Source organism: Thunnus thynnus, chromosome 10 (assembly GCF_963924715.1).
Source record: "Thunnus thynnus chromosome 10, fThuThy2.1, whole genome shotgun sequence".
NCBI classification, from domain to species: Eukaryota; Metazoa; Chordata; class Actinopteri; order Scombriformes; family Scombridae; genus Thunnus; species Thunnus thynnus.
Window position 1 is genome coordinate 27,178,073 of NC_089526.1, and position 27,576 is coordinate 27,205,648.

The window sequence follows — 27,576 nt, forward strand, 5'->3', positions numbered from 1 at the left end:
CTGCTTTTTCACACTTGAAAGTGTAATTTTAAAAGATGTCAGGTGGCACCGACACTACCTGCAAACACACTATATTTATATTCAGAGCACAGACACTCGAGGAAGATCAATCCTTTTATAAAATTCCACATTGGTTTCCAGACCTGTGGTATCAATCTGGCCCATTGTGGTGTGACGCAAAGAGGCAGACTTTCTCTCCAAGGCTTTAATTCATGTGTTATCTCTGCACCGGCTAACAGATCCTAATCTGTAATTAATATTTCCCTCACGAGCCATCTCTCCCTGACTTCCGATGTGATGCTCTACCTGTAATTACAGCCAATAAAGTCCCTAAATCGCCACACTCTCCGTTCGGATCAGGGTCATCATAGTTAATCAGAGGCTGAGACTTGATAATGGTCGTTTGCTCATGCAGGGCAGCAAACGTGTCAGGAGACAGGCAGATTAAATGTTATCTTTATTAGATGCTGTGAGAGCCACATTTTCCAGTAAAGGACTGAGCTTCTGCAATGAAAAAAAAGACAGCAAGATAAAGCAAGGGAATAATTGAGAAAATTAAATTTGTCTCCCTTTTCATTTTGTCCACTGCAATCTAATCGCACTGAAACACTGACAAGAGACAGGGTCATTGCACAGGTGAGATATTTTATTGCATGCCATTTTCTCTTCACATCCTTAAGTCTCTCTCTCACACACACTCACACAATCATCTGAAGATGAGATTACATGGTCCAAAACTGAGGTAACTACACAGCTGACATTGGCTCCAAAAAAAGAGAACAACTAAATAATGAAGAAAGAAAATAAAGAAGAAAAATGATCCTCTAGCTGCTGTATGTGGTCATTATTGGATAAAGGCACACCATCTTCTTTAAAACACTTACTTCAAAAGGCTAGAAAGCCAGTTCCACACAATCAACCCCAACTGAGCATTCAACTGCAGGAAATAAAGCATTTTAAATATGACAAATATGCATTTTATTCATATTAAATACACATTTACTGATTCCAGCGAGATTAACTTGTCACTGCAAACCAGCTGAAGCAACCAATCAAAGCAATGTAGATTTTAATGGAGAAAAAAAAAAAAAAAGGACCATAAAAAGAAACTAAACGTACTGCCTTGGTAAACAGCTCAATTTACTTCTCAAGTACAGCTGATGCTCTGCCACAGTTGATAATTGGCACTATTACTTTCTTAATCACTGAGAGCTTCCACTGGTTTAACACACATACATACAAGCCCTCGAGGTGATGGAGTTTGGACCCATTTAGTGGTTTGAACATCTCCATTTCTTTTCGTTTCTTTGGCAACTTCAACTTCACATTACTAATAATATTTATTTGGGAAGGTTGTTTACATTTTGTATTATTAGTTTGCCAAGCGATACATAACCCCAACAAAAAAAAAAATATAGAAATGCATAAGTAACCCCAAGCCCAAAACGTCTCATCAGGACCACATTCAGTTATTATGAACATTTATTCTCTCTTTCACTCTCACACACACACAAACAAACAAACAAAATGTTGAGCAGCAATCAAATAAAACTTGAAGTAACACTGCAGAAACAAGATTTGCATCAGACCCGTCCCAACCAGGGCTGAGTGAGTCTGAATGTACATCTCAACACGGATGTGATGAAGCTGATGATATTTCGGGGGAAGCTGCCAACAATACTGAGTGACAACTGCAGGGGATGTTCTCACTTTGATGTTATGTAGCGGCTGTGCTGTCAAACATCAATGTTTATTCCAGGTTGGGGCTGCCATGGGACCTCGGGAAGACCTCTCCACCACTATCAGTTCATCGGGGTTGTCGCGCGCCTTATAATGGAACAGAAGGTCTTGGATGGCCCGCTCTTCAATCTAGAGAGACAGAAATAGACAAGAAAAGGAGACAAAATTGGGGGTATTGTGGGCAAAGAAACCACACTTTATTTGAGGTTGAAAGGAGAAAATGCTGACTTTGAGAGCTTGATGATAATAAGAGTGTTTTACATAATGGTAACCAGAAAGCCACAGGGGAAAAAAGTGCTTTATGAAGGTGCTGACAGAAGCCTGGCAGCAGCTGGAGGGGAGCAGAGAGGGCTGTCAAAAGACACAACTGAAGGCACCTTATTTCTAACTAGCACTGTATAGAGTATGATGTTCATTAGATAAACATCTGCCAGATAAGGAATGAGAGGAGACGTGTGCAGTGGCAATATCACCCTGAAGCACGTAGTCACTCACTCACACATTCAGTCGTGGCAGGAGTGTGTGTGTGTGTGCGTAGGTGAGTGTGTAAGCACTAACGCACACGGACAAGACGTGTTACCTGGATGAGGGCCAGCGGCTTCTCTCGGCTGCGGATCAGTGCGGCTTCCTGCTGCTTCTCCTCCTCCACTATGGAAGCAAAGGTCACCAGAGAGGAGAGGGGGGGGCTACCCACTGCTCCCAGCACCCAGGGCCTGAGGGGAGAGACAGATGAATTAAAGAGAGAGAGAGAGTGAGGATGGGTAGTATTACTCTCTGTTGTTTTAAATAAGCTTAGATACAGGCAAGACATCAATTCTTGTTCTTCTGCAGTGCTGCATTTGATACAGTGTATTAAAAAACATTGTTTATAGACCGGAAAATTGGGTAGGACTAATGGGACCAGTCCTACGCAGGTTTAAATCATATTTACAAGAACAAAACTTTTTTCATCTTTAATGGAGAGTTACAGTCTAAATACACGACTTCATCAGGCGTTCCACAGGGTCCAATTCTTGGTCCTGTTTTATTTAATCCTCACATTCTTGGGTGAGGTAAGATGATTCACAATAACAGTATTTCCTATCATAATTACACAGACAATACTCAGCTTTCCATGTGACTTTCTTCTGATGACTTCCATCCTGAGTAACTGATTCAGAGCATTGACCTTATTAATAACTGGATGTCCAAAAAGTTTCTTTTACTCTAAAGGGACAAAACTGAAGTTAATTTTCTGTAGTCTGCAACACAAGTGCTCATCTTATTAAAAAAAAAAAACTCGGCAAAGACAAAGAGCACGTCTCACCAGTTCTTCAGACCATTTAAATCAGTAAATGATTTGGCCCAAATATATATCACTGACCTGCTTGTACTATGTGAGACACCAAGACCTGTAAGATCTGCGAGATTCTGCAAAAATAAGCTTGTTGTTCCAGAGAGTGAAGCTTCATTCAGTCACTATACACCAAACTTGTGGAACAAATTACCAGAGATTGTTAAGCTGTGCCCCAACTCTGAATGCCCTTTAAAAAAGCAGGTTTAAAACTCTATTCTCTGCTGCTTTCATATGTTGTCTTTATAGCTTTTTTTGTTTTTCTGCCTTCAGTTTCATCACAGAACTGCCTCTAAATGTGTACACATGTTCACATTTTTAAAGTCAGTCTTTTAAAGTTTGTTTCCCACATCTTCTGAAGTTTTAAATGTTTGAAACTGCCTTGTGTATGGATTCTGCTGTATAAATAACTTTGCCTTCACACACACGTAATATTTCTTTCTCTCAAAAACCAGACTGCAGAACATGTCCTCCTCTCAGAATATTTACATTCTTTGACTCTAAAACTAAACTTGTATTGCTTCCCCTTATCCACGATGATCCTCAACATCTATTCAACATATAAAATACAACATGTCACGCAAATGACATGAGCTCCCTGCAGTCTGATTTGTGTGTGCTTAAAGTGATGTCTTTTTTTCTTGTGGCCAAATATGTTCCTTTTCAGTCACGATGATGCATGTTAAAGTAGTATGGAAAGTAGAGTCTATGTATGTAAAGAGACACCTCTGGAAACATTCACAGAAGACGTAAGCGAAGCAAAAAAAAAAAAAAGTTGACATTCAATCAAAGTGAAAATATTATAAAAGCATCTGTATTAATTTTGACTTTGGATATGGAAACAGGGTCCCAGAAGGCAGATGTGAGAATATACGACGCTGCTACTGCTGCTTCCTGAGCCTTGAAGTCGTCTGTCTCTCGGCTCATCCAAATACCACGAGGAACCTGAAACCTGCTCCCTGTTCTGTATGATGTGGTGTGACATGAGGGCTGCCCTTATCGATTCTGATTAACATCACCGGCTTCACTAGAGTGACTCACGCAACTGTTTAATATCTAGTGGTCTTCTCTAGAGATTGCAGCATGAAGCGTGGGCAAAAACATACAGCGGAGGAAGTATCATATCAGATAAAATATCAGACGCACTTACAAAAAAACTAGGAACATGATATTTCATCACACGAAAAGACTGATTGTGACTATCACTTCCACAATTACATGTATGTGTCTCTTTCACACGGGCTGGCATCAGAGATAAATATAATACGGAACAAAAGATTTTCTGTCTTCATGGACTATAATTCAACAAAGAATACATATTTATGGACTTGAACTCACAATCCTGTGTGTGTGTGTGTGTGTGTGTGTGTATGTGTGTGTGCCGTGTTTGTCCAGCTGTGTGGAGCCGCTGTAAAGGTCAGGATGACTCAGTGTCTGCGGGCAGGTCAACACAGCTGTACCGGGTCATTTAGAGCTGTTCGCCTCACTCTAACCGGAGCATCACGCCTCTCTCTTTCTGTCTCACGAGAGGAGACCCTGTCAGTCGCCACTTACATTCGACAACTTGTCCATCCACACTTACTTTTTTTTTTTTTTCCACTGTCACTGGGGAATCAGTCATTGTTACTTCCTTTTTTGTGTTTTAATTTCAAAACCACTGTGTTTGTGTCACATCTTTATTCCTGTTTTTAATCTCCAAATAACCCCAAAAGATTAAAAAAAACTTCATTTTTGAGTATTTTTTGGAGCTGAAGAGATGAGAAAAATAATTAAGAGAAATATAAATTAAGTTTTTGTTAAATAAAGTATTATAATAAGGTTAGTTTTAAGTTAAAAGTGGTATCCTGTATCTTGTATATATTGTGTGCGTGTGTGTGAGTTGGTGCTTTTAACAGCAGTTTTATGAAGACACTCATTTTTACTTCCCTTTTTATGTCTTAATTTCAAAACCACTGTGTTTGTGTCATATCTTTATTCCTGTTTTTGGCTCCACAGGATTAAAAAAAAAAGCTTTATATTTTGGGTATCATAATGAATTAATTAATTACAAATAATTAAGTATTATAATAAGGTTAGTCATATGTTAAATGTGGTATCCTGTATCTTGTATATTTATATATAGTATATGTGGGGGCTGGTGTTTTTTTTTTTTTTTTTTTTAAAAACCCTAACAGCAGTTTTATGAAGACACCTCAACAGCGCCTCCAAGTGGTAAACAGCAGTACAGTCTACATGCGGTCGACCTCTCTGGTGTGTGTTGTGTGAAGGCACCATTCTTACCCAGTGGGTCTCTCTGGCTCGCTGCTGTCAGCACATTTGAATGTGACCCTTCTACTAGTAGGAGTAGCACTGACAGGGGACCCCTGGGCACTCTGGCTCCTCTGGGCTCCTGTTTGCCCCAATCTGATCAAGCGGTTCTCCTCCTCCTCCAGCAGAGCCCGAAATGAGCATGAGGAGGGCGGGGACTGGACTGCTGTTGCCCTGAAGATGGAGATGAAGGGCGTGAAACATTGATTCAAAATAAAAAGGTGGTGGCACTTTCACTACTTCTGCTCCTATTCGGCGGACCTTCTTTATGAGTTTCAAGAATCGGCGTGAACAGTGTTTATTACATTGACGAAAACTATGGTGACAAATATCCACTGACAACCTTTTTAAATAAAAAGTCATCATTAAATACAGGAACTACTACAAAATGCATTTTCTTTTGTTTGACCCATCTCTGTTTAGCACCCATGTAGTTCTAACTTGTAGATATACGAAACTATCTGTTATACCGGTGAGACTATAAACCCATCAAGAGGAACCAGGAAGTTATTTCATGACGTGTTGTGTCAGTGGTCTCCATATTCGGGTTCACTCACCAGGCCTTCCCACTGCTGCTTTTGGATGGGGTGACTATGGGGGCGGGTTTGGATGCCGTGGACTCCACACTGGCCTCCTTGTTGGCCATGGCCAGCATCTTCCTCTGCTTCTGGGACAGTTTAGTGGGAACAGGGGAGTGCTTGCTGATGGTGCTGACACTGCAGGCAGGCGGAAAATTATGTGCAGTTAGTTGAAGTGAATAACAGTGAAAAAAAAAAAGGTCAGTCATGTGTTGCAGTACAGAGTAAACAGTCACTGTAAATTGTTTGTAAATCATCTCCTCACGTCTTGTACCTTCCAGGGCTTTTAGGAGTTGCTCCGAGGGGCTGCAGAGAGTTGGCTTCCATGTCCATGATGGTTCTCAGATCCATGACCGGGGGCGGACGAGCAGGACTGTAGATTGTAATAACACAGTCACACATTCTACGTAGGACATACAGCTCAATTTACAAAAGTTTTTTTATTAACTATGGTCGAAAAATTTGCTTCTTTCTCCAAACCTCCTCTTCAAAATGAAGTGGGAGGATATTAGGTCTGTTGTTGAAGTCAGAGTTATACCAGATTTCCTAATACCAGATTTCATCAGAAAGCGTGTATCAAATTTCAAACCTGCTTTTCAAAGCATATAAAATAAGTCAACTTTGCCTTGTGAACGTTTTGCCTCCAGCATTTTTATAGGGAGAAGAAGAATAAAAAGTAAGATTTAGTCCAGTCCATCTTACCTGGGAAGGAGTTTGGGGATGATTTGTGGAGCAGAGTTGGGGGGAGTTGGGAGGCCATTCCTCAGGGAGGTCGGGGTGCTGGGTGGGGTCTTTAGCCTCTGACTGAAAGCCTTCTCATCCTGCCGATGAGAAACAGACCGGTTCTAATGAACGAATGTAACTTTAGCTCCTTCAGTCTAGCTGTGCAGGCTTTATAACATTGTTTTATTAAACCTCACCTACCACTGATTATAATAACAAACACTTGTTTACCTGCAAGCCAATTTCTGTTAATCTACCATGATCATGCAATTCCTTGAGCACAAGTGGAGTTTTACTTTTTGTAATCATTTTGTGATGGACCAACAGAAAGTAGCACACGTCTTGTACTTGCACAATGTCACATATAAAAATATGTGTCATTGTTTAATGAAGTAAATGTATATGATTGTTATATTGGTCATATACTAACCTCCGCTCTGTCATGGAAGACGGGTGACTGCATGTCTCGGGGACTGCCCACTCCCATGCAGCTGCCCTCTGAGTCCGACGTGAGCAGCTCCTGCAGGGACTCGGTGGAGTTGGCCTTTCCTGACTTCACCAGACACGGGGAAACCACTGAGAGGGGACAGAGTGTGATAGTGAAATTATTACGTATTACCTAAAAATAACCAAATGCTTTAAAAGGGAACTGATGGATGTGAGACATAAAGAAAAGACTTTGGTGTAGTTTATCATAATGTGTGAATATGTTTTGAGTGTAACATGATAGTATTTTTTTTTCTGTGTGTGTGTGTGTGTTTGTACAGTATACCTGCAGCAGTAGGGCTTTGGATGATATCAGAGAGAGTGTAGCCCCCTGAGCTGTCAGAGCGTCGCCTTGGTTTCTTTTTCGCCTTCATCTTGGCCTTCTTTAAAAGTATTTCCCTGAGGGAGGACAGTTTTATACAATCAGTGACATACATTTTTGAGGGCCAACAATCTTTAAAGATGTTAAAGCGGCTTTTCAAGGACTTGCAGACATGCTAGTTAGCTCCTTTTGTAAACTGTATATCTTTAGTATATACAACTTTGCGGTTCATTAGTCTGTACCCATGTTAGAAAAACAATTTGAAGAGGATTGTAAAAGCACGAGTTTCTTTTTAAAAACCAAATGTAATCTATTAAGACATTTACAAAACTACAAAACTCTGCACAGCTGCCCAATAAGAAAACAAGCACACCGAGAATTAAAATGAAGATACTGGAACTGATTTCTGCTTGTGTACCTGCAGGAGTGATCCAGTTCTGCTTCTGGTTTGGGGCTGAACGCCGAGTCCAAATCCTCATCCTCATACACACTGAGGTCTGGAGCACCTGGGTACGGGGTGATAATCCTCTTTTGCATGGCTGGGATCTGTAATATATGTGGAAAACTATTAAAAAACACTATCATAGACTATTGTTCACTCTCAGTGAAGCATCGTCAGCACAAGGTGTCCTTAAGTATCGACTGTACACAAAATAAAAATGATTTTCCAAATGAAATAGAAATACCGCATACTGATTTCATACACCAAATATTCCAATGTTAACCATGTGCCAAAAATAAATAAATACATTAAAACAAACTGTGGGCGTCATTGGCAGCCTTAAAAGGAAAAATCTCACCCTGAGTGCCTCTGACACTGCTCATCACATTAATCTACGATGTTTAACACATGTTGTGAGTTATTTAGTCATTGCATATTTTGATTTACTTTCATGATGCTTTTCTATTCCCGAACATTTCCCACAGCTCTAAAGTGTGTGTGAGAATTTGCTGCATTCAGCTGCAAGTTATGGGAACAAAAACAATAGTTACATGAGTTTTTCCCGAGAGTCACTCCTTTTATGCAAGACAAAAATTGTCTTGTAGCTACTGTCTCCTGAGGCAGCTACTGTGAGAGAAATGGATTTCTCTGCTCTCTAGGATGGATTTCTCTCTGTATGATTGTTGAAAGAGTAAAATTTAGTTTTTTGTCTCTTTGATTGTAAGACCAAAACCCAACAGTTTCTAGCGATGCGTTACATTTGTTAGATTTCTTGGACACGGTTTAATAGTATTGCATTCTCATGCCTTTTTACTGAAAAAAAGACCAACGATAAACAAACATTAAAGTGTTGGAAAGTATGACACAGACTGGGATGCTTGCAGGGGAGGAGTGAGGTGACTCACCATCCTCCGGTAGGCTGCAGAAAGCTCCACCAGCACTTCATCACTAAGAATATCCAGCGCTCTGAGGGCAGCACAAAAAAACGAAACAAAAGAGAAGACACACACACAAACAGGAGAAGAAATATTTTTAGTTTTCTCCTGTTGGAGCAAGTATTTGTCCTGCTGAATTTATCAAAATGTCCCTGCTCCCAAATTTACTGCAGTGCAGTTATAAACAAATATATATATAAACAAAATAAAATGAAAAGCTGAAATGTTCTAAATCAAATTGTATTAAAAGATCTTTCAAAATTCATGCAAGGTTATGATTCTGTTTCTCACTTGGACTCCAGCAGGGCGGCCATGTTGAGCACAATGAACTGGAGGCAGGAGAGTTTCAGCTGTTCGGCGTTGTACACGGTGGCAAACTCCAGCAGCTCTGCAGCGTTCTTCAGAGTCACTGACAAGAGCAAAGCAAGCAGCTTCATGAAAGAAATGTTTAAAATTATGCAATTATGTGTGATAATATTCTTTTCTACTGATTTCTTTTCTATAATAATGTTGCATTCACATCATATATAATTTGTAGGCACAACTTTTAAAAGGGGAAATGCATGAAAACATCTGTAGTTGATGCTTCCTGCATTCTAAGCCAAACTTGTTGTTTAGTTGATATTTATGATATTAATACACATGGACTGGCCAGCTGTAGATGATGCAACATGTTGAACTTTAAGACAACACCGGATCAAGTCTCTTAGGAAACTGAATAAAAGAATGAACAGCATTCTGTTAGTAGTTATTACTGTGTTTCAAACACTGTCACTTCACTGTGCCCCAGTTGTATGTATCAATATTAATTTAGGTTACAAGAACTTCCAAATTATCAGTCACTTATCGCTCATTTTAATCAACACATAGCCAAATCAGATTTCATATCAGATAAAGTGCATATTGTAGGAACGCGAGAACTACATAGTTTGCAGAGAACCTCTATCAAAGTGTTTCTGATGGCTTTAAAACTACCACAAAGCATGACATACTTTTAAACTGTTGCTTTTAACCTTCAAAATCTATCAAATTGTTACTTCCACATGACATTAATGCACCACTATGTCAAAATAAAGTAAAAGGGCAAAACGACTCTAGCAGGAAGGATAAAGGAATAAGACAGATAGGACATACGGTTCTCAGTGATGACGACCTCACACATCTCCTTCAGGCGTGTGACGAGCAGCTGGTCAGCTACAACCAGAACGTTGCAGACAAACTCTACATTCAAAGACTCTGTCGGGGGGAAAGAGGACAACGACGACTTCCGTTAATATATTTCTTTTTACTGTTCATACAAATTCAGTGTTTATAACTAATACATCATCATAGAAATACATAATCAAAATGTGCTGTCAGCCAACATAAAATTTGAGAAGCTACCTTTAATGGTGGGAGACTCATCTGTGTAAATATACTCGAGAATGACCTGCAGAATCTCTGAGCTAGTGGGCATCTCCAGTGCAGAACAGGATGTGGCCTGAGAGGAGATAAGACAGTATGATTATGTCAATGAAACAGCGATGATATCACAAGGTTTTTAAACAGTTACACACTGATTAAAGAATGAAGCAGCACGAAATACCAACACACCTCAATCCAGGGGTTTCCAAGCATACTGTGGAAGTATTCTGCAGAGAAGACGGACATGAAAATAAAAACATTGCTACTTTTAGATTACAGGCGATATAGAACTTGTTTGGCATGCTTGTGAGGTTCATTCATTTTTTTTTCCTACACATCTAATGGCACATATGCTACACATTTTACATACATTTACACACACTTATAGTTTCTATGAATGTACATTATTAGAAACGTTGTTGTATGTGTGTCTTTGTTGATGAAGCGTTGGCCCATCTTACCTAGTCTCGCACAGAGTACACTCTTGTGACACGGAAACTCTTTACCATCTTCAGATTTCAGGGTGACATCACAAAGGTAGGAGCTGTGGAGACACAAAAAGACAAATCTCAGTAGACTGACATTTTCATATCAAATGTATTATCTAGAATCTATTCTGTCGTAACAACTGTTAATAAACACTTGTATACTTACCATTTTTTCTGGTTGAATTTGAGTTTGTTGCCAGTTTTCTTGTGTGTAACATTGATCTTTCCACTTTCATATTTGACTCCATCCAGTCTGTCGGGAAGTAAAGAAAGCACGATTAACAAGAAATGACACCGTATCTGATACTGCGTCAGGGTTTAGATCACGCTCTGTTTCTCACCGTGCAGACAGGCTGCCCATGCCCAGCTTCTTTGCAATGCCCTGTAAGTTTTTTACAGGATTGGCCCCTCCCTCGTTAGCTCCGGCCTTGTCACCTTTGCCTCCTTTCCCCTTCTTAGCAGGCTTGGAGCCCTTGCTCTTGGCCTTGTCACCATCTCCTTTGGTTGCAGGGGGGAGGGAGCGGTACACCTCGAGGGCTGAGCGACCTCTGAGGCCCAAGTCCTGCAGGCTGCTGATAAGCCTCTCCTGCTCTGAATCCTGGCCAAGACAACAGAGCGAGTGAGTGGAACACACGCTTCATGAAATAACCACAGCTGAATGAGAGGTAACTGTACTGAATTCCCACAGTATAAACCAGGTAAATGAGGGAAAAACTGACAGGTATTAGGTAGGATGACTCAGCGAGGACTGGGGTCAAGAATTGGCACTCGAGACTGCCAAGGAATGAACACTGTATGCGTGAATGAGCAGCTGGAAGTTTGTTAAGTAAACATGTTTCAGCTACGTTGGTGATTTGTGGTCATGGTTTACTGTGTTTTGGGCTAATGAGAGAGTTTGTTTGTTCCCAGTTATATTTCTTTGAGTAGACTAAAGCCAAACCATTTTCACATGACTACTAATAGGCTAATGCGCTAAGGCTAACTTGTGAGTGTAGCATGCTAATGCTAAGTTATGCTAATGTGACAGTTTGTATTGATTTGTGTCAGTTTTACTGTTATATTGACTCACTATTGTTTATTATTGTGATTATTATTCCATATAACATACGCACATACCTACTTACATACAGTAGGAAGCTGTTACACCTGTTTCTGCAATTGTGCCTGATACTGAGCATCTGTGTCTATCTCTCTAACCGGAGACCCACTGTAGATGAGGAACTGGAATACAGCTTTTAAGGAATATGCATCATGTTAGTCCTTCTAAACTTTGCAGTAACACTTCTTTAAGGGTTAGGCACACATAGTAACATCATCCTAACAGTTAGGTGAATGATGGCCCAAGATTTCATTCTTTTCCTCACCTGGTTTTGTCCTGTCAGGGCCACTGAGGCTCTCGGTCGGGCCCCGTGCACCAGCAGCTCACAGGAGTCTGTGTAGATGAAGTGCAGGGCATATTCCAGCATGTCCGGTGGGACCTTCTCCAAAATGAGTAAATCGCAGCCCACGGCGTCTTCACTCTTCCTCACTTCTCTATCGAGCTCCTCGTCGATCTCGTGACACTCGGCCATGAACTGTTTCCGGAAGAACTCGGACCTCATGGACAGGATGTATTTGTGGGCCGAGAAGGTGCGATCACCAGCCTGAAGCGTCACATCGTGTATGCTGTCCATTTCATCCGCCTCATCCAAGAGGCTCCGGAAGTGTTGGGAGAAGGAGGATGGAGAAATGCTGGGAATCTCATACAAGCTGCACAGGGTGGAAATATCAAGCGATATGATTAATAGTATCATAGAAAAAGGGGTGAGAAGCTTCCATGACTCCAGTAAAGTAGTATGTTATCAGCAGGGAAAAGATCTAAAAATAAAGATAACGACACTCAAGCAAGATAAGACAAATATTCCTCTATTTAGAGTTATACCCAACTGACTAAATATGACAACATAACATTTGGTCTTAAATCATCACGTAGTCACTGGGGAAACAAGGCTTTTAAAGTAGATATCTTCTATGCTTTACCTCTTGATAAGAAGGTCCAGGTTTCCACCTCTAGATGGCAGAGCAACCTGTTCAATGCTGATCATGTCTAGATATAGATATTCTGTCATTTCTCTGAATACTCTTTTCCCCTTTACTACTTAGTAGTTTTAAATTTAGATGGTTTGTCAACACATGCTTAGCCACAAGGATACCAAAGCTTGTAAAGAGCAAGTCAAAGTAACAGTAATAAGACTCTTATAGTTTTTTTAATTCCAGTGTGGATGATCAAAAGCATGTTAGTTGAATGAGGAGGATGATAAAGAAGAAACATATACTAAAAATTGCTTATCTTTTTATTTCTCTCAGGCAGTACTCCACTGGTAAAAAAAACATTTTGGTGATTTCTTTTTTTTTTTTTTTTGAACTAATGGACTGTCAGCTTATAATGCAATTTTTTCCTTTCTTATGACTTCTTTACTCGATTGTGTGCAGTATTTCTCTGTATCGAGGGAGATGATGTACCTTGTTTTGGGGTCGGCCTGGAGCACTCCAAAATTTCGACCTTTAGAGTCCATGGTGATGTTCACAGCTCTGTGGACGTAGGGCAGTTTCTCCAGACGAATACGCTCGTACACTGTGCCAGCGTCTGAGTGGCCACAAACCTCGACACTGACGTCTGCAAGATTACAAGAAGCATGCAGATCAGATTTAGAATTATATTCTGTATAGAATAAAAAATTATGTCAGTCTTTTTATTAAGCAGTTTGTAAATTGGCAATAAATGATAAACATATTCTTATTTTACTGTCAGACCAAATGAAGTGATGGATGTGATCAATACAAGCATCAAAAGAAATAACTATAGCAAAACATTTTGACAACTCAGTGTTTCAGTATACCATGTTCCTAAATTCCTCACCTTTCTTCTCTCCGTACTTCTTATATTCTCCGGCCCACACTCCACTGAAGCCCTCCCCCTCCTGAGTCACAAACATCATGCCGTTTTTGCTGAGCGCTATGTCCGACATGAAAACCTGACGCCCATATGCCCACCGGCACTGTCTCACCGAGCAGCCGGAAGAACGCCAGCAAAACACCTGACAGAGGTGGAAAAATACAAGAGAGAGAGAATTGATGAAAAGTTACATAGACAAGTCTTAGTCACTATTTCATCTGTAGCACCTCGTATAGGAAAGACTGGTTTGGGATTGTATAACTGTCTACTATGCGCCATAGGTTAGATAACAATCGGGGAAGCAAAGAAATGTTAAAAATAACAATGTCAACATTTAGAAACTGAGGCAGAAGTGAGATTCACCCACAGTTCTGTTGCTCCATAACTGATTTCTCCCTACCAGGTGCCTCAAAAGCAAAATGAAAAGCATTTCCATTTATACTTATTGAATGTACTTACCCTCCCAGCTTCATCTAAAGCCAAGATGGCCACCTTTTGCCCTCCTCCCTCATTCAGAATCTGTGGATCCACACGGTGGTCCAGACTCCCGCCGCTGACCAGGACCTTCTTGATGTTGAGCTGCCTGAACATAACAAAGCCAAAAAGTTCATCAGCAAAAAAAGAATATTAACTGTCACATTCAAAAGGTGCGTCTGTCAAACTTTCATGATTGCATAACAGTTATGTTACAGACATCACCGAAACTAAAATATACAACACAGACATGCATGTGAATGACATACTCTTGTCAGTATTTAAGTATAATGTACTACATTAATCACTTTGCTTAACTACGGGTTAAGATCTACATTGTTAGGTGAAGGATGCTCGTTTAATAATCAGTTGATTTCATTTGCATACAGTTAAAATTCAATGTTGTGTTTTTTAATAGAAAGGTGCATTCCTGGCCCTACTTCCCTCTCCGCATAGTCACAGAACTACACAATGCCAATCAGAGAAGAAGATGAGAGCACAAAGCTGTCAATTTAACGGGTGATTTGCTATCAGCTGTCATTCAAATTAGGTCTGATTAGAGTACCGCAGGCGCTCCCAAACAAAAAACTGCCTTCACATGCAGCTCAGTATGAGTGTGATACAGAGCGACAGTGCCCTGTTGGTTTGAACAGGCTGCACGTAGCACTTCCATCTATAAGCAAGGCATTATATTACACAGTTTTTACATATGGCTTACAACTACCTGCATCATTGGTCTCTGTCTGACATCTTACGGTGCAGTGTTTTGTTTCTTATGAATGAATCGTGGGCTGAAACAGGGAATTTACACACTGTGCATGTGATGTAGTATTTTCATATCTCAGACAGTGTATAACAGGACAATAAAAATTTGTTTAACTGCACTTATAACAAAAACATTAATGAACTGTCACCCTGCTTTCAAAATGTTACTTGCTTCGAGAAAATAAGATTGACTCTGTCTAGTTTTTCTGTGTAATGAGGAGGTGGTTTAAGTCCTATTCTTTTATTCACCTTGAAGCCATTTTTTTGCACTGGTAGTCAGCCAACAGGTAGACGTCCCCCTTCTCAGTCACAACTACTGTTGCTCCATCGCTTGCAGCAGCCATTGCTATGGTAACATCCTTGTGGTGCAGGGCTGATACCTGCCGAGGAGCTGTCACACACTTCTCCCCGTTGGGGTCCAGCAGGTAACCTGAAAATCAAATCACAATTAAGTATAGATACTATGCATTAATACTATATCCAGTTGTCCAAATATATATCCAATACTAGCATTTTACTGAAAAAAATGGATCAATAAAAATAATAATTCTACCATGACATCAAGATCATTACTCACTATGGAAGATACGCCCGCAAAATATTTGACTCTCTACTTTTACTCTGGCATGGTAACACTTAAGCATAACGCAGGTGGTGAGTTTCATCTTCACATGCTCAGATTTACATCAGTACTTCAGTCACATCAGAAAGAAACATCACTAAATTTATAGTGATGTTTAAAGGACGTTTCAATGTTGAGACGTACCCAGTTGCCCTCCATTGAGTCCCATTGTATAGACAGCCTCCCTGGTCCACAGCACTGTATGGAACCTTCCTGCTGCAACTCCAATCACTGTCCTCCCTTTCAGCGTCTTGGAGAACACCTACATACACAGCACAGAGACACTGAAACTATAGTATAAAGAAATATGAGTTTCTAGACTCAACATAGCAGACAGTAGTTTCCACAGTACTGGTTGGAAAAATACTATTAAATCTCCAAAAGACACATACACCCTATTAAACAGACAACTGATTTAAGAAATCTTCATATTTATCATTTCATACACCACAGTGATTCAATCTCATTTAGCTTACAATCAATGCTTGTTACATGCTGCCCATCTTCATCACTCCTCATCATCATCTGCTACATCCTACCTGTTTAGGAACATGTGCAGAGGCTGGAGGAGGAGCCAAACCTAGCTGGTGGAAGGTGTTGAGGCCAAAAGTGTAAACGTAGCCTTCCTCTGTCAGCACTACCGTGTGGTCTTTAGCCGCTGCCACCTGGGAGCAGTGGTGGGACATCAGACCCTCCACCATCCGAGGAACCTGAGTGACAACATAGTGAAAAAGATGAGAAAAAAACAGACATTTCAACAGCCCAAACTCACTGCTAAACAGTTTAATGAGGTCTCTTTGGGTTTGACCAATAAGAGGTATTGAAGATTGTTTCCTCTACATTTACTTGTGACTGAGTACTTTGCCTACATTTTGTGCACAAGAGCAATCCTCTGTGTACAGTACTGCCTTATTTAAACTATCAGTCATTCAAATGGCATTGTCAGAGCAGGAGTCCTGTAGTTTTCCAACAATGAATTGATCCTAGTAGATAGTATTTTCTGTGTATTCAAAGCCAGAGAGCACAAAGATCTATTGTTGTCCAAAAACGATTAAAACATGTCACACTGTTGCACTTGGTCAGATGTTCTTTCATTAACATCAACATGGACGCTGCAGTTTATTTTGAATCAGTCTCACATAAACCATCCTGCTGCTATAAATGCTATGCATCAAATGTGTATTAATCCACGGCTTAAAACAGTCCACGACAAATACATGATTTAGCCCTGTTTGCGTAATCTTTGCTAAAAACTACATTTCCCAGTTGTTTAAAAATAAAACTATAGAATTTTTTTTTTTTTTTTTTTACCTATTTTTAAAGATTTACATCTCCTGTGGAGGAGAAAGGACTTGGGTCTGAGAGCCACAGACGGGTCAGAAAAGTTAGAAAGTATTAAGAGACGGACTAACATATTGTTGGTTTTCAGTCTTTTCACAAGATTTGTTGACAATAAGAAAACAACAGATAACTCCAGACTTATGCTTTAATGCATAAAACTACTGTTGGTACTAACTCGACAGTTACTTCACAATAAATGTATTTGATGTTTTATATGTAAATTCATGTCAGGTGAGATGGTAAAAATGTAAGTGAAGTTAAAACAGGATTTTTCATGCAGGGACTCACATGAGGCTCTCCTTATTTACATCGAGCAAATCACTTATTTTTCATATTATCCAACATGGATTGCAGAGAAGATGATGGTGCCTGCTCCACCTAAACTGATAAAGACATTTTTTTGCCTTTTATCTCAGCCACCACCAATGCCGTGCCTTATCATTTTGTGGCACAAACATTTTTTAGACTTAAAGTTCCAAGAGCCAACACTCCTTTCACTTTCACTTTTCACACCAAAACAATCAGTTTCCAAACAGGAATGTCTTCTTCTCAGAATGGAGACACATCAAGACTAGCATTTAGACACTGAATCTGCACTAACTAACTAAACTCATCTCCAGTCTAAAACTGAGCGAAAGGGTCAGCAGCTCTTTAAGGAATATTTCATTGCAGATTTTACAGACTCTGTTTATGTAGCTGTGGTGAGGGAGGGACCACAATGTTTTTAATCAGTTTTGGACAACATGACTGGCTGAAATTGATAAATAAATTAGTAACATTCGGTAGTATTTAAAGCCCTGATATGTAAGCCTAAACTTAACATTCCTTCGTGTTTTTTTTTTCCAGTTCACAAAGAATGATAACACACTGAACCACCGCTGAATATATCAGTGTTCAGTTACTTTTATATAAGGTTGTACCTACATGATGCCAGAGGAAGACTTACCAGATAAGTCTGTTCATCTCCATGACCAAGTCGTCCTCCCTGTCCATGCCCACAGGTGAACACCTGGCCTTTCTGAGACAGGAACACAGAGTGGAACTTGCACAGGACCACCTAAAAGGAGAAGGAGATTAAACATGAACATAAGTGTGATGTCTTGAATGTGTGTCTGAGGTACTGTTTTTGTGCTGATTAAGACTCTTGTTATTGTAATTTTGACCTCATAGCAGAGGCTGCGGTGCATCTCTTTCCATGTCCCTCAGCCAAGCCCTCTTGTAGTGATGGTAAAACACTATGCCAATAAAGGGCAGGGCACAAGTGGAAAAGCAAACATCATTACTAATACATTGCTCCCCTCAAGCCTTCAATAGAACACAGGGATGTTTCCCAAAGTATCACATTGATGTGGACATTCACACACACGCGTACACATCATAGTGGTTCATTTAATTAAAAACATGTCATTGTGGAATTAATATTTAACCTCTGGCACCTGCTGGATTGGACTAGAAAGACAAAGACTATATGCTGTGCCACTGGGTCATTGTGTGGTCATGAAATGAGATCCATCTGTTCTCTACGCTTCATGAAATTACTCTGCATGACAAGTGCAGCTGGCCAAAAAAAAACAAAACACAGGGTTTCTTCTGTAAACAGTAATAAAATAGTGACATGTAAGCCCAGATCAATCTTTTCATACCAAATGCACAAACCACATATCTGCTTACAAATGCCAGGTCTTAAGAACAGGTCATTCTAGTATAACCAGCATCCGGTGTGTACAAACACTACTGAGGGTAGCTGCACTGGTGCCAGCAGCTGTATTAATCACACTAAGAGCATTCACATGACAAGTGCATGAAATTGTAGCCAGGCTGGCACAGCCTGGCAGCATGGCTTAACCATGCACACACCAGCTCAACAAAGTCACAAATTAAGACTACAAAGAAGAAGACAAACCCAATCGCTCCATACTTGACACACCGACTCTGCCCTCTGTTTGACTCTGATGCCAACCGAAGCATCTTTTTTTCTTATATTCCACCTCCAGTCCAAATATAACTAAGAACAACTATGCCTAAAATACTGTGGCTGTATCACAACTTACTTCATTTATAAAAAGAAATACAATTTGTACCTCTCAAGCAATGCCAATATTCCCACAGCTGTGGTTTCACCAAGAAAGTATGAGCCATGCTTAGAGGAAAAACATTTTTTTTTTTAATACAAATGCTCATCTACCCTAAGGAGACGGTTGTGTAATACAGGACACTGGGGAGGGGGTGTTTTTGCTGGTTTACCTAGGTGGTGTGCCTTATCTGAAGAGCCCATGTGCATTGGCTTTTTTTCATGTAACACATGTTCACATAGAGTCTAAGCTTAAGGCCATAATTGGTGTGACGGAGGCGCATGCAAGTGGGGTTTTCAGGGTGGGGAAGTCCTCAGCTGAAGTCTCGACAGGATTGTGGAAAACACTCTCTTATTCCCCAGAGATCTGAGACAACAACAGTGTGTTGTTAGCCTACCTGCTTGATGTAAACTCCAGTCCTGGCAAACACATCGACTAGCTCAGGGTGCTGTCGGCTCTCCTGATTACCATGCCCAAGACTGAAATTGGTATTGTTTCCCCACGTGTATACTTCAGTTGGGTCTGTAAAGCGGAAGAAAAAACACAATCACCAGCACAGCCGCAACACCGTCTCCTCCTAAAGTTTGACTTAAACCACTGGTTTTTTCTACCATTAAAAAGAGGATGTCCTGCTCAGCTTCCAGGAAGTCCTCTTGTCATATATATTGTGAAAACACATCCTAATGGCTAGAAGGAAATCTGATATTGCACAGGCAGAATTCGATCTCATGCATGTACAAATGTGAAATAAATGAGTCACCATGACGCTCATAAGCCTCTTGACAAGCCCAAAACTGAAGGAGTTACTACTGCATCATATTGGTGTACAATGTCAACTCATGTGCAGAGGGCATCAGTTTTTCTTACCAGTGTTTTTAAACACAACGTGTGTTGGTCGGTCCTTCATTGTCAGGTCCAGAGCAGAGAGACCCTCCTTGTCCTGAGTGGAGAGGAGTCCGCCATGCTGAAACAAAGTTAAGAAACAAAAGCTCAGATGGAGGTCAAACTCTTGGAAATGACCTTTACGCCCTACACTTTTGGCACCATTTGGCTTTACCTTGTTTATATGCTTTATTTCTGACGCTTGATAAAAACAGAACATGTTTAGGTGGTCCACCTTAAACACATACCTTGACCAGAGAAATGAGACAGTGGATCTGTCCGTAGAAGGCGCTGCGGTGCACAGCGGTCCAGCCTGATTCCTTATCCTTCACCATCAGATCAGCACTCTTACTCTCCAGCAGCCACTCCAGCAGGGCCTTCTTACCCAGCGAGGCTGCCAGGTGCAGGGCTGTGCGACCAAAGGCATCCCGCAAGGTGGCCGCATTGTGACAGTGTGAGGTCAAGAAGGCCCGCAGCTGCCCCTCAGAGCCGCCCGTCAGTGCTGCTACCACCTCGTCCGCATGCTGCAGTGAGCGGCATTTGGGGCTGCAGTCCGGCAGTGCCAGACTCATCCTGACCTCCGCCGAATCCTCGCAGCGAACCCTTCTCCCTTTCTTATTACACAGTCCCTCTGACAGCCCACCACCCACAATTGCAAAGAAACTCAAAAACAACACAATGCAGGGATATAACCCAAAACTATATCAGTTAAAATGTGTTTTGTAACAGAGCTGCCCTCCAAGAAGAAAAAAAGTACATAAGGTGACAAAAAAAAAAAATGTAACAACAAAAGGTCGAGATGGTTTTGGAGTGCTAGAATTGTGCTTGTGTTGAGGTTCCACCGCACCCTAGCGACCCCAAAGCCTTTGTGTGACTTGCTTCAATCCACCATTTCGACCACAAAGTGAACACAACCTAAGGTGCTTGCAGCATACAATGGCATCAAGAATTCAATAAATACGAAACGTCCTATGTGTTTTATACAAAATCGTACATTTCAATGTTTGCAAAAATAGTTTTTCCTCTATGTACTCTTTAAATAATTTACAAAAGGCAACAGTATCAACAACCCTCTGACCTTCTCATCCAGCAGTCCAACCACCAAATTTGAGGGGAAAGGCCCCCTTTCCCCCCAAAATTCTCACTTTGCTTTTCAAAACTCCATAATTGTAGAGTGCACCTGAGGAAGAAAGAGCATGATCAATGAAAGAGCACCTAAATTAAAATTCTGTTTACACATACAGACCACATTTCAAAAACAGCTTTTGCAAGATGCAGTTGAGGGGTCCGAGTCTGCAAGTGCAAAGCTCAAAGCAAGTTTGGCCTACTTACTGACCAAGATAAACTGCAAAAATCAGCTGAGTTGACAGATATGACAAGGCTCTGCAAATAAGATCGACACTCTTAGATTTAGACTTTGCATATGGGTTATATTATGTGGAGAAAATGCACTAACGTTAATAAGGGAGGATCGTAACGTTGACTAAGCATCAGGATTATGTAACATGCCAAGTTAGCCCAATGTTATGAGCTGGTTAGCTTTCCATGTTGGCTGCATCCCAATTCATTGCCCTTATGTTCTGGTTTAGAAAACTGAGCTGTTTTGAGCTATTTAATCCAATTTCTTTATTAGGATAAGCTTAACCTAACCGGTATATATCCCATTTCCCACATAGCTTCACTGACACATCATCGCACGTTAGCATTAGCGCACTGCGTTGCTAAAGAACATTAACGTCGATTCATTTCTTACCTTCCGCTAGTTAAAGAAGAAAGAGGACAAGCAGAAAGTTGCATCAGCGGTGTACATCCACTGTGTCATTACTACAATCATGCGACGCTAGCTTTTTCTTTAACTGGAGCAGATTTTGACAGAACTGAACGCCTGGAAACCTGCAGGTTGGGTAAAAACGCCTAACAAACATCGAGACTTCTGATTGGTCAGAGCGTTTACATTCCAAGATCCTATTGGTTGATTTTTGGGGGTGTTCGCTGTGCTTAGAGTTTGCTGTTGCTGTAAATATGACGTCATTGGAATTTTTTTTAAACGTTTATATTGGAAACATAATTTTAGAACTAATGATAAATATCTTATCAGAAAACCACATATTATAATAACTAAAAATGTAAAAAGATAATGTCGAAAATGCAATAAAGCCTAATTATTAATTAATTAAATGTTGTTATAAGTGTGTTACAGTACATTCCCTTCATGTAAGACTCAACAGTTCAATCTCATTCACCATTTCAGTGAAAATAGCACAGCATTCTTACATAATGGTGATGTTTATCCTCTCTTAAATTAAGTATCTCACAAATATAAAATTGTACGTGGGTTTGTTGTTGTTGTTGTTATTGTTTTTTGTTTTTGTTTTTTTACAATTAACACTTGAAATGATGAAGACACTCACAAATGAAAGGGTCATAGAAAATATGACCCATACATTTGACTTCTTTAAGATTTCATTAAACTCTTTTTATAACACAACTCCAACTAAACTGATGTTATAGCTGTATTTGACGTATAATGCCTTCTTTGTCCTGACAAAATAATGATCTGTTCATTTAATAGAGAATAATACTCATTAGATAGATTCTGGGTACAGTATCACTTTCAGCCTCAATCCAGGTTGAAATACTCAGATGATTGTCACATTGACCCCAGCTAAGAATAGGAGAGGGTCGAGGGAGGGTGAAGCTAGGGTTACGCTGGGAGCCACAGCGGGGTTTCCAAATATGACATATTGATGAGTACGCCCTCTCTCGCCATTCAAGCATGGGCACATCCACAGTTTTGCTTCTAAGCAGTATAATCCTGCATAATCCAGCAGACAATGCTCTCACAGGAAGGTCGCCACTCAAGTCAATTCTCAAAAGGAGATGTGGAAATAGAGAATATGTAAAGATACAAAGAAATGTATTGACCCACTAATTTTTTTCTGAAATAACACTATGTTGATGAACCCTTGATACTTTTAAGTGTTGCAATTGTCCATTTTTATGATTATTTGGTTTGGGAAATTATTTACAGGAGCAAAAACATCAACAGTCCTGGATGCTGCACATAGAAAAACTAGAACAACTCATATTCTTCTCACATCAGGAATTTCAACACTCTTGTTTGCAATAGTAACAAAAAGATCAGTTTCGATCCTTGATCAAGGGATCAAAACTGATTTTGTTAAGTGGAGAAATTGAAACATCTACTCAAAATACTATTTTATAAATTGTTATACAACTGTAATTATTCCATTAGGATAAAATAAATGAAATGTTCTTGATTTTTCTGGGTTTTTGACCTTTTCCAGGTAACCCTCACTGCACCCTAGTTTGAGAGACAAGCAATGAAATTTGACCACACAGTTTCAAATTCACATTTATGTCATTTAAAAAATATATTTTTGAAGATAAAAGTTATACATGTCAAGTTTTTCAAATGGCTCTGCATGAAAGGATAACAACTTCATTAAGTTTTTCTTTAGACCTACCTCGAAGCTTCATCCAAATGATGATAATTCATATTTTGCCTCCCTATTATTCTGAGGTTTTTGCCTGTGTGGTTGTGTGTTGTGTTGACAGAAAGTAAATTGTAGTTATTCTCTATTTCATTTAGGTATATATTTCATATACGGCATATTTAAGGTTTTGCATCCATCAGTAATGTGACATCAGTGATCAAATGATTAATGTGTATCCTTTACTAGTTGTCTTTTGGCTTCTCATCTCCTTTATGTGTGTTTTTCCACTGTGATATATTTTGTATAAATCTTATAATGAGCCTATGATTCAAACTGGTTTTTCTACATGTACAAACAAACGTTTTCATTTCCCTACCGAGCACCACTGATAATATGTAATCTCATCTTAGAATGACATAGCCAAGCCGTGGATGTATTATGAGAAATCGTTAAATAGATTATAATAGATGAGTGAGGCTGAATTGTTCTTCACTTTGTTTGGGACGTCACTGAACTCCCCCAGGGACCCCTAGAGGTCCCTGGACCCCAGTAAGCCAAAGGGTTGCATATCAGTACTGGCAGGCTGTAGGTTCTTTTTAACAACACTACTTACAATTTTCACATTTGGATTACAATTTTAAATGTTGGGGCAGTTTAAATAAAATAAGTCCTCTCCAACAGCATCATCATAATAAGCGGAAACATGGAAACTGATGCCTAAATAAATCTCGCAAGTTTTTCTGTTCACCCCTCCATGTGATGAATAATGGTATGCTCCTTCCCTCCAATGGTCTGCTGTCTTCAGTCTTTCTCTCTAGTCTCCCATCGGTTTGGAGAGCAGCAGTCTGGAAGTGCGTATGTGATACATGGCACCGTTGGGAGACAGGGAGCATTGTCTGTTTCGGAACTAGTAGTCCGCGTAAATCCTTAGCCCACTTTCAAATTCTACATCGGACGTCTTTGTTTAGCCGGGACTGGGAAAATATCGCGTAGCTTTTACATCCTTCAGGATAGCTTGAGGTTTGGAATAGTAGTGTTGCCAAAAAGTTTGCGATCTTCGCCACTTTTCTCCTCAAGGAAGTGCAAACTTCTCCTCCTCAAGGATGGTGTGGGGGTAGTTATATGGAGTTTGAGTTGGAACTGGGAGCAGTTTTTGAACGGATAAAGGTGGGAAACACAATTGAAAAACTTTCCCTTGTTCCCCGCGGAAGAACGAGGCGGTGACTGGGTTGGATTGTTATAAAGTGATCTTGACGCACGGTCTGCGCACGCAAAGTATAAATCTAAGATGCGCCTGTTGAGCACATCGTGCGTGTGTAAACGCGGAGAAATGCGAGGGAGAACACAGAAGTCCGCTATGATGCATTTACTTTTCCTCCTTGCGGTCGTAGGCCAGCTGTCCTGCCAAAACTGTCCGGACAAATGCATGTGCTCCATGCAAACTGTAAAATGCCAAAACCAGGACTTGGACGCGATTCCGCATTCTTTACCGGCCTACACCAAAGTCCTATTCGTCACAGGAAACAACATTTCCCGTATTAGCGTGAACTCTTTCCCAACCCGCCTGGAACAATTAACAGATCTCTATCTCAGTGGGAATGAGATGGAGTATGTGGATGAAAACACATTTGACAACTTGCCAAACCTTGTGCGGCTGGACCTGAGCAACAACAAATTCCAGAATATCAGTCTAAAACCTTTCCCTGATGACAACAAATTACAGTTCTTGAACCTCAGCAGGTCTGTTCACAATCATTCCTTCATAGATGATGTCTTCAGTTTCCTGCAGAGTGGAAACCTCCACCAGCTTAAAGCCATGGACCTGTCCAACAATGACCTTGTGTTCCTTCCAGACGACATACTCAACAGACTCTCCAACCTCGTCAACCTCAGCCTGCAAAACAGCTCCATCATCGCCATCCAGAACGGGACGCTGAAGGTGCCCCCTCTGCAGGACCTCGACCTGAGGGACAACGGCTTCAGGTATCTCCCCACCACCACCCTGGCAGAGTTCAGCCTCAAGCCTGAGCTCCACATTCGCTTGGCAGGGAACCCCTGGCACTGCAACTGCCTCATCGAGGACATGCTGCTGTGGCTGAAGAACTCCACTCAGGTCACTGACATGCAGAACCTGACCTGTGCAGACCCAAAGGGCCTGAGACGCCAGCCGCTGGTGCAGGTCGAGCAGTCACAGCTGAAGTGTTTGGGCGACTTGGAGGGCGTGCTGGAGACTTCGTATGTTTTCCTGGGGCTGGTGCTGGCCCTGATCGGCGTCATATTCCTGCTGGTGCTCTACCTGAACAGAAAAGGTATCAAGCGGTGGATGTACAACATCCGGGATGCTTGTAGGGACCACATGGAGGGCTACCATTACAGGTATGAGATCAACTCTGACCCACGTTTGGCCAACCTGAGCATCAATTCAGATGTGTGAGCAAGGATTGGACACTATCTGGGACCCCGCAGTGAGATATTAAAATGACTTTATACTATTAAGATTTGCATGAGAGTCTTCCTCCCATTACCCTTTTCCCCCATGATGCCATTCAGATTTTACATCTGTCATGGCTCCTAATTAACCCTTCTTAACCACTGCCGCATGTCCTATACAAGTACCCGGCAGCTGTGATGTCAACTGCGTTTTTTTTTCCCCCTGTGTAACATTGCATGGACAATGAATCATGGCAAAGGGTTGGAAAGAGTGATATGTTCTATTTTTACTTTTCCTAGAGGATAAATGGATGGAATACACTGACTTTTAAATAAGACGTGAAAGAATACCTTAAAAAAAAACCAAACACGTACTGCTGGTCATTGCAACCTTCTCATTATGCCTCTGCTGCAGAGAAATGCCGTACTGCTTGTCTGTGAGTTTGTTCTTTTTAATATGTGAATTTGTGATATACAGTATAGCTTCTTTGAATGATTATAGTGCACATTGCATAGTTTTTGGATTTAGTAGGTGGATGTAATTTCTCTTTTTTTTTTTTTTCTTGTGAAGACATTCAGCTGAATAAAATGCCTCTGGAATGCTGGTATCTGTCTCGACTAAGGCCCTTTAATCATAAGACTGAGGAATGTGATCCAAAGGAGTTCAGGGCCACACACACACACACACACACACACACACACACACACACAATATAGGTGCACGCTCATTCCCGAGGCAGTGCCAAAGCTAGCATGGACCATATGGCTAACACTAACTCTTACAAGTTTAACAATGTGTGAAACGTCTGCACGTTTGCCATGTTGCTGACATTTATAGTATCTCCACTGCAACAGTTAAAGTGCTATTTCAGTTAACAAGTGAGTAGGAAATAAAGTCAAATTGGAAAAAGTAAAGTTGAATAGAGGACGTTCTGTCTGAATTTAAATGAGCTCCTATCTGTGGGTCTGTAGGTGATGAGTGTAGCCAACGGTTATCTCCTGTCCAATTTGCTTCCTGCTGTGAATCTGATAAAAATCCTTGGCTCCGCTGTGAATTCCCCAAAATAATGTCTTTGAGCCGTAGCCAGTGGGCAGGTTTCACATCCAACAGCCCCTACCAATAGTCTCCGATATTATAATACACTCCAACAGCTGCAAAAACCGGAAAAGATGTATGCAGTTTCATGGCACATGCAAATGAAGGCGAACTGAACCCGAGATTCTCATGGGGCACACAGAGGTATTATGGAAATGAGCTCAAGCGGCTTTTCATGTGACCCTGTTTTAGAGGAACTAGCATCCTTGGAAAGAGGGTTTCCCATCAGTGTTTATTCTGAACTGTCAATTGCTATTTTTTCACACCGTCCACTGTGGTATGGATTAATAATTAATGTGGTGGTATTCCTTTGAAGATAGTATGCCACGCATGTTGCCGTGTAGCAGTCTAAATTAATGAAGATGTTTATGTCTGCACACGGATGACTGTGAACTTCCTTGGCCTTTCTTCAAGAGCACCCAGAGATAATAATTTCCCTCTGCCTCCATCTCTCTGTCTCATGCACATACACATAAAAGATCTCTAACAACTGGCCCTGTGTAGCCTGCAGCTACATGTAATTTGTAGTACAGCAGCATGGCTCGTGCACAGATTTCCCTGACAGTTTGCCAGGCCTGTATCTAGCAGCAGCATGCTCTGTCTTTATGGCATATCTTTGTATTTCAGTGTGAAAAACCTTTAATTATTTTTTGTCAAGTTAACTCCAGCGGCTGCTATAATTGTGATTGTCTCAGGATGTGTCTGACATGAGGAAGAGAAGAAATGTGTAACACTTTGTGTCT

At 40.7% G+C, this 27,576-nt stretch overlaps 2 protein-coding genes across 2 annotated transcripts; one reads left to right on the forward strand and one right to left on the reverse strand.

The window, feature by feature from the left end:
- Window positions 1-625: 625 nt before the first annotated feature.
- ibtk (inhibitor of Bruton agammaglobulinemia tyrosine kinase) lies at window positions 626-21,770 on the reverse strand. The gene is made up of 29 exons (XM_067602310.1): window positions 21,603-21,770; window positions 20,098-21,029; window positions 19,835-19,931; window positions 19,365-19,489; window positions 17,842-17,952; window positions 16,094-16,264; window positions 15,699-15,816; window positions 15,182-15,362; window positions 14,153-14,276; window positions 13,658-13,835; window positions 13,261-13,414; window positions 12,123-12,507; window positions 11,100-11,356; window positions 10,925-11,011; window positions 10,732-10,814; window positions 10,460-10,497; window positions 10,250-10,346; window positions 10,001-10,102; window positions 9,158-9,275; window positions 8,837-8,897; window positions 7,908-8,035; window positions 7,454-7,566; window positions 7,112-7,257; window positions 6,661-6,779; window positions 6,233-6,331; window positions 5,938-6,096; window positions 5,354-5,554; window positions 2,321-2,453; window positions 626-1,869 (listed from the first exon to the last, which is right to left on the reverse strand). Exons 2-29 carry the CDS (start codon window positions 20,419-20,421, stop codon window positions 1,744-1,746), a joined length of 4,035 nt encoding a protein of 1,344 aa, XP_067458411.1. The 5' UTR covers window positions 20,422-21,029; window positions 21,603-21,770; the 3' UTR covers window positions 626-1,743.
- A 2,329-nt stretch (window positions 21,771-24,099) lies between these two features.
- Window positions 24,100-26,355, forward strand: tpbg (trophoblast glycoprotein). The gene has a single exon (XM_067602311.1). It carries the CDS (start codon window positions 24,596-24,598, stop codon window positions 25,739-25,741), a length of 1,146 nt encoding a protein of 381 aa, XP_067458412.1. The 5' UTR covers window positions 24,100-24,595; the 3' UTR covers window positions 25,742-26,355.
- The last annotated feature ends 1,221 nt before the right edge of the window (window positions 26,356-27,576 follow it).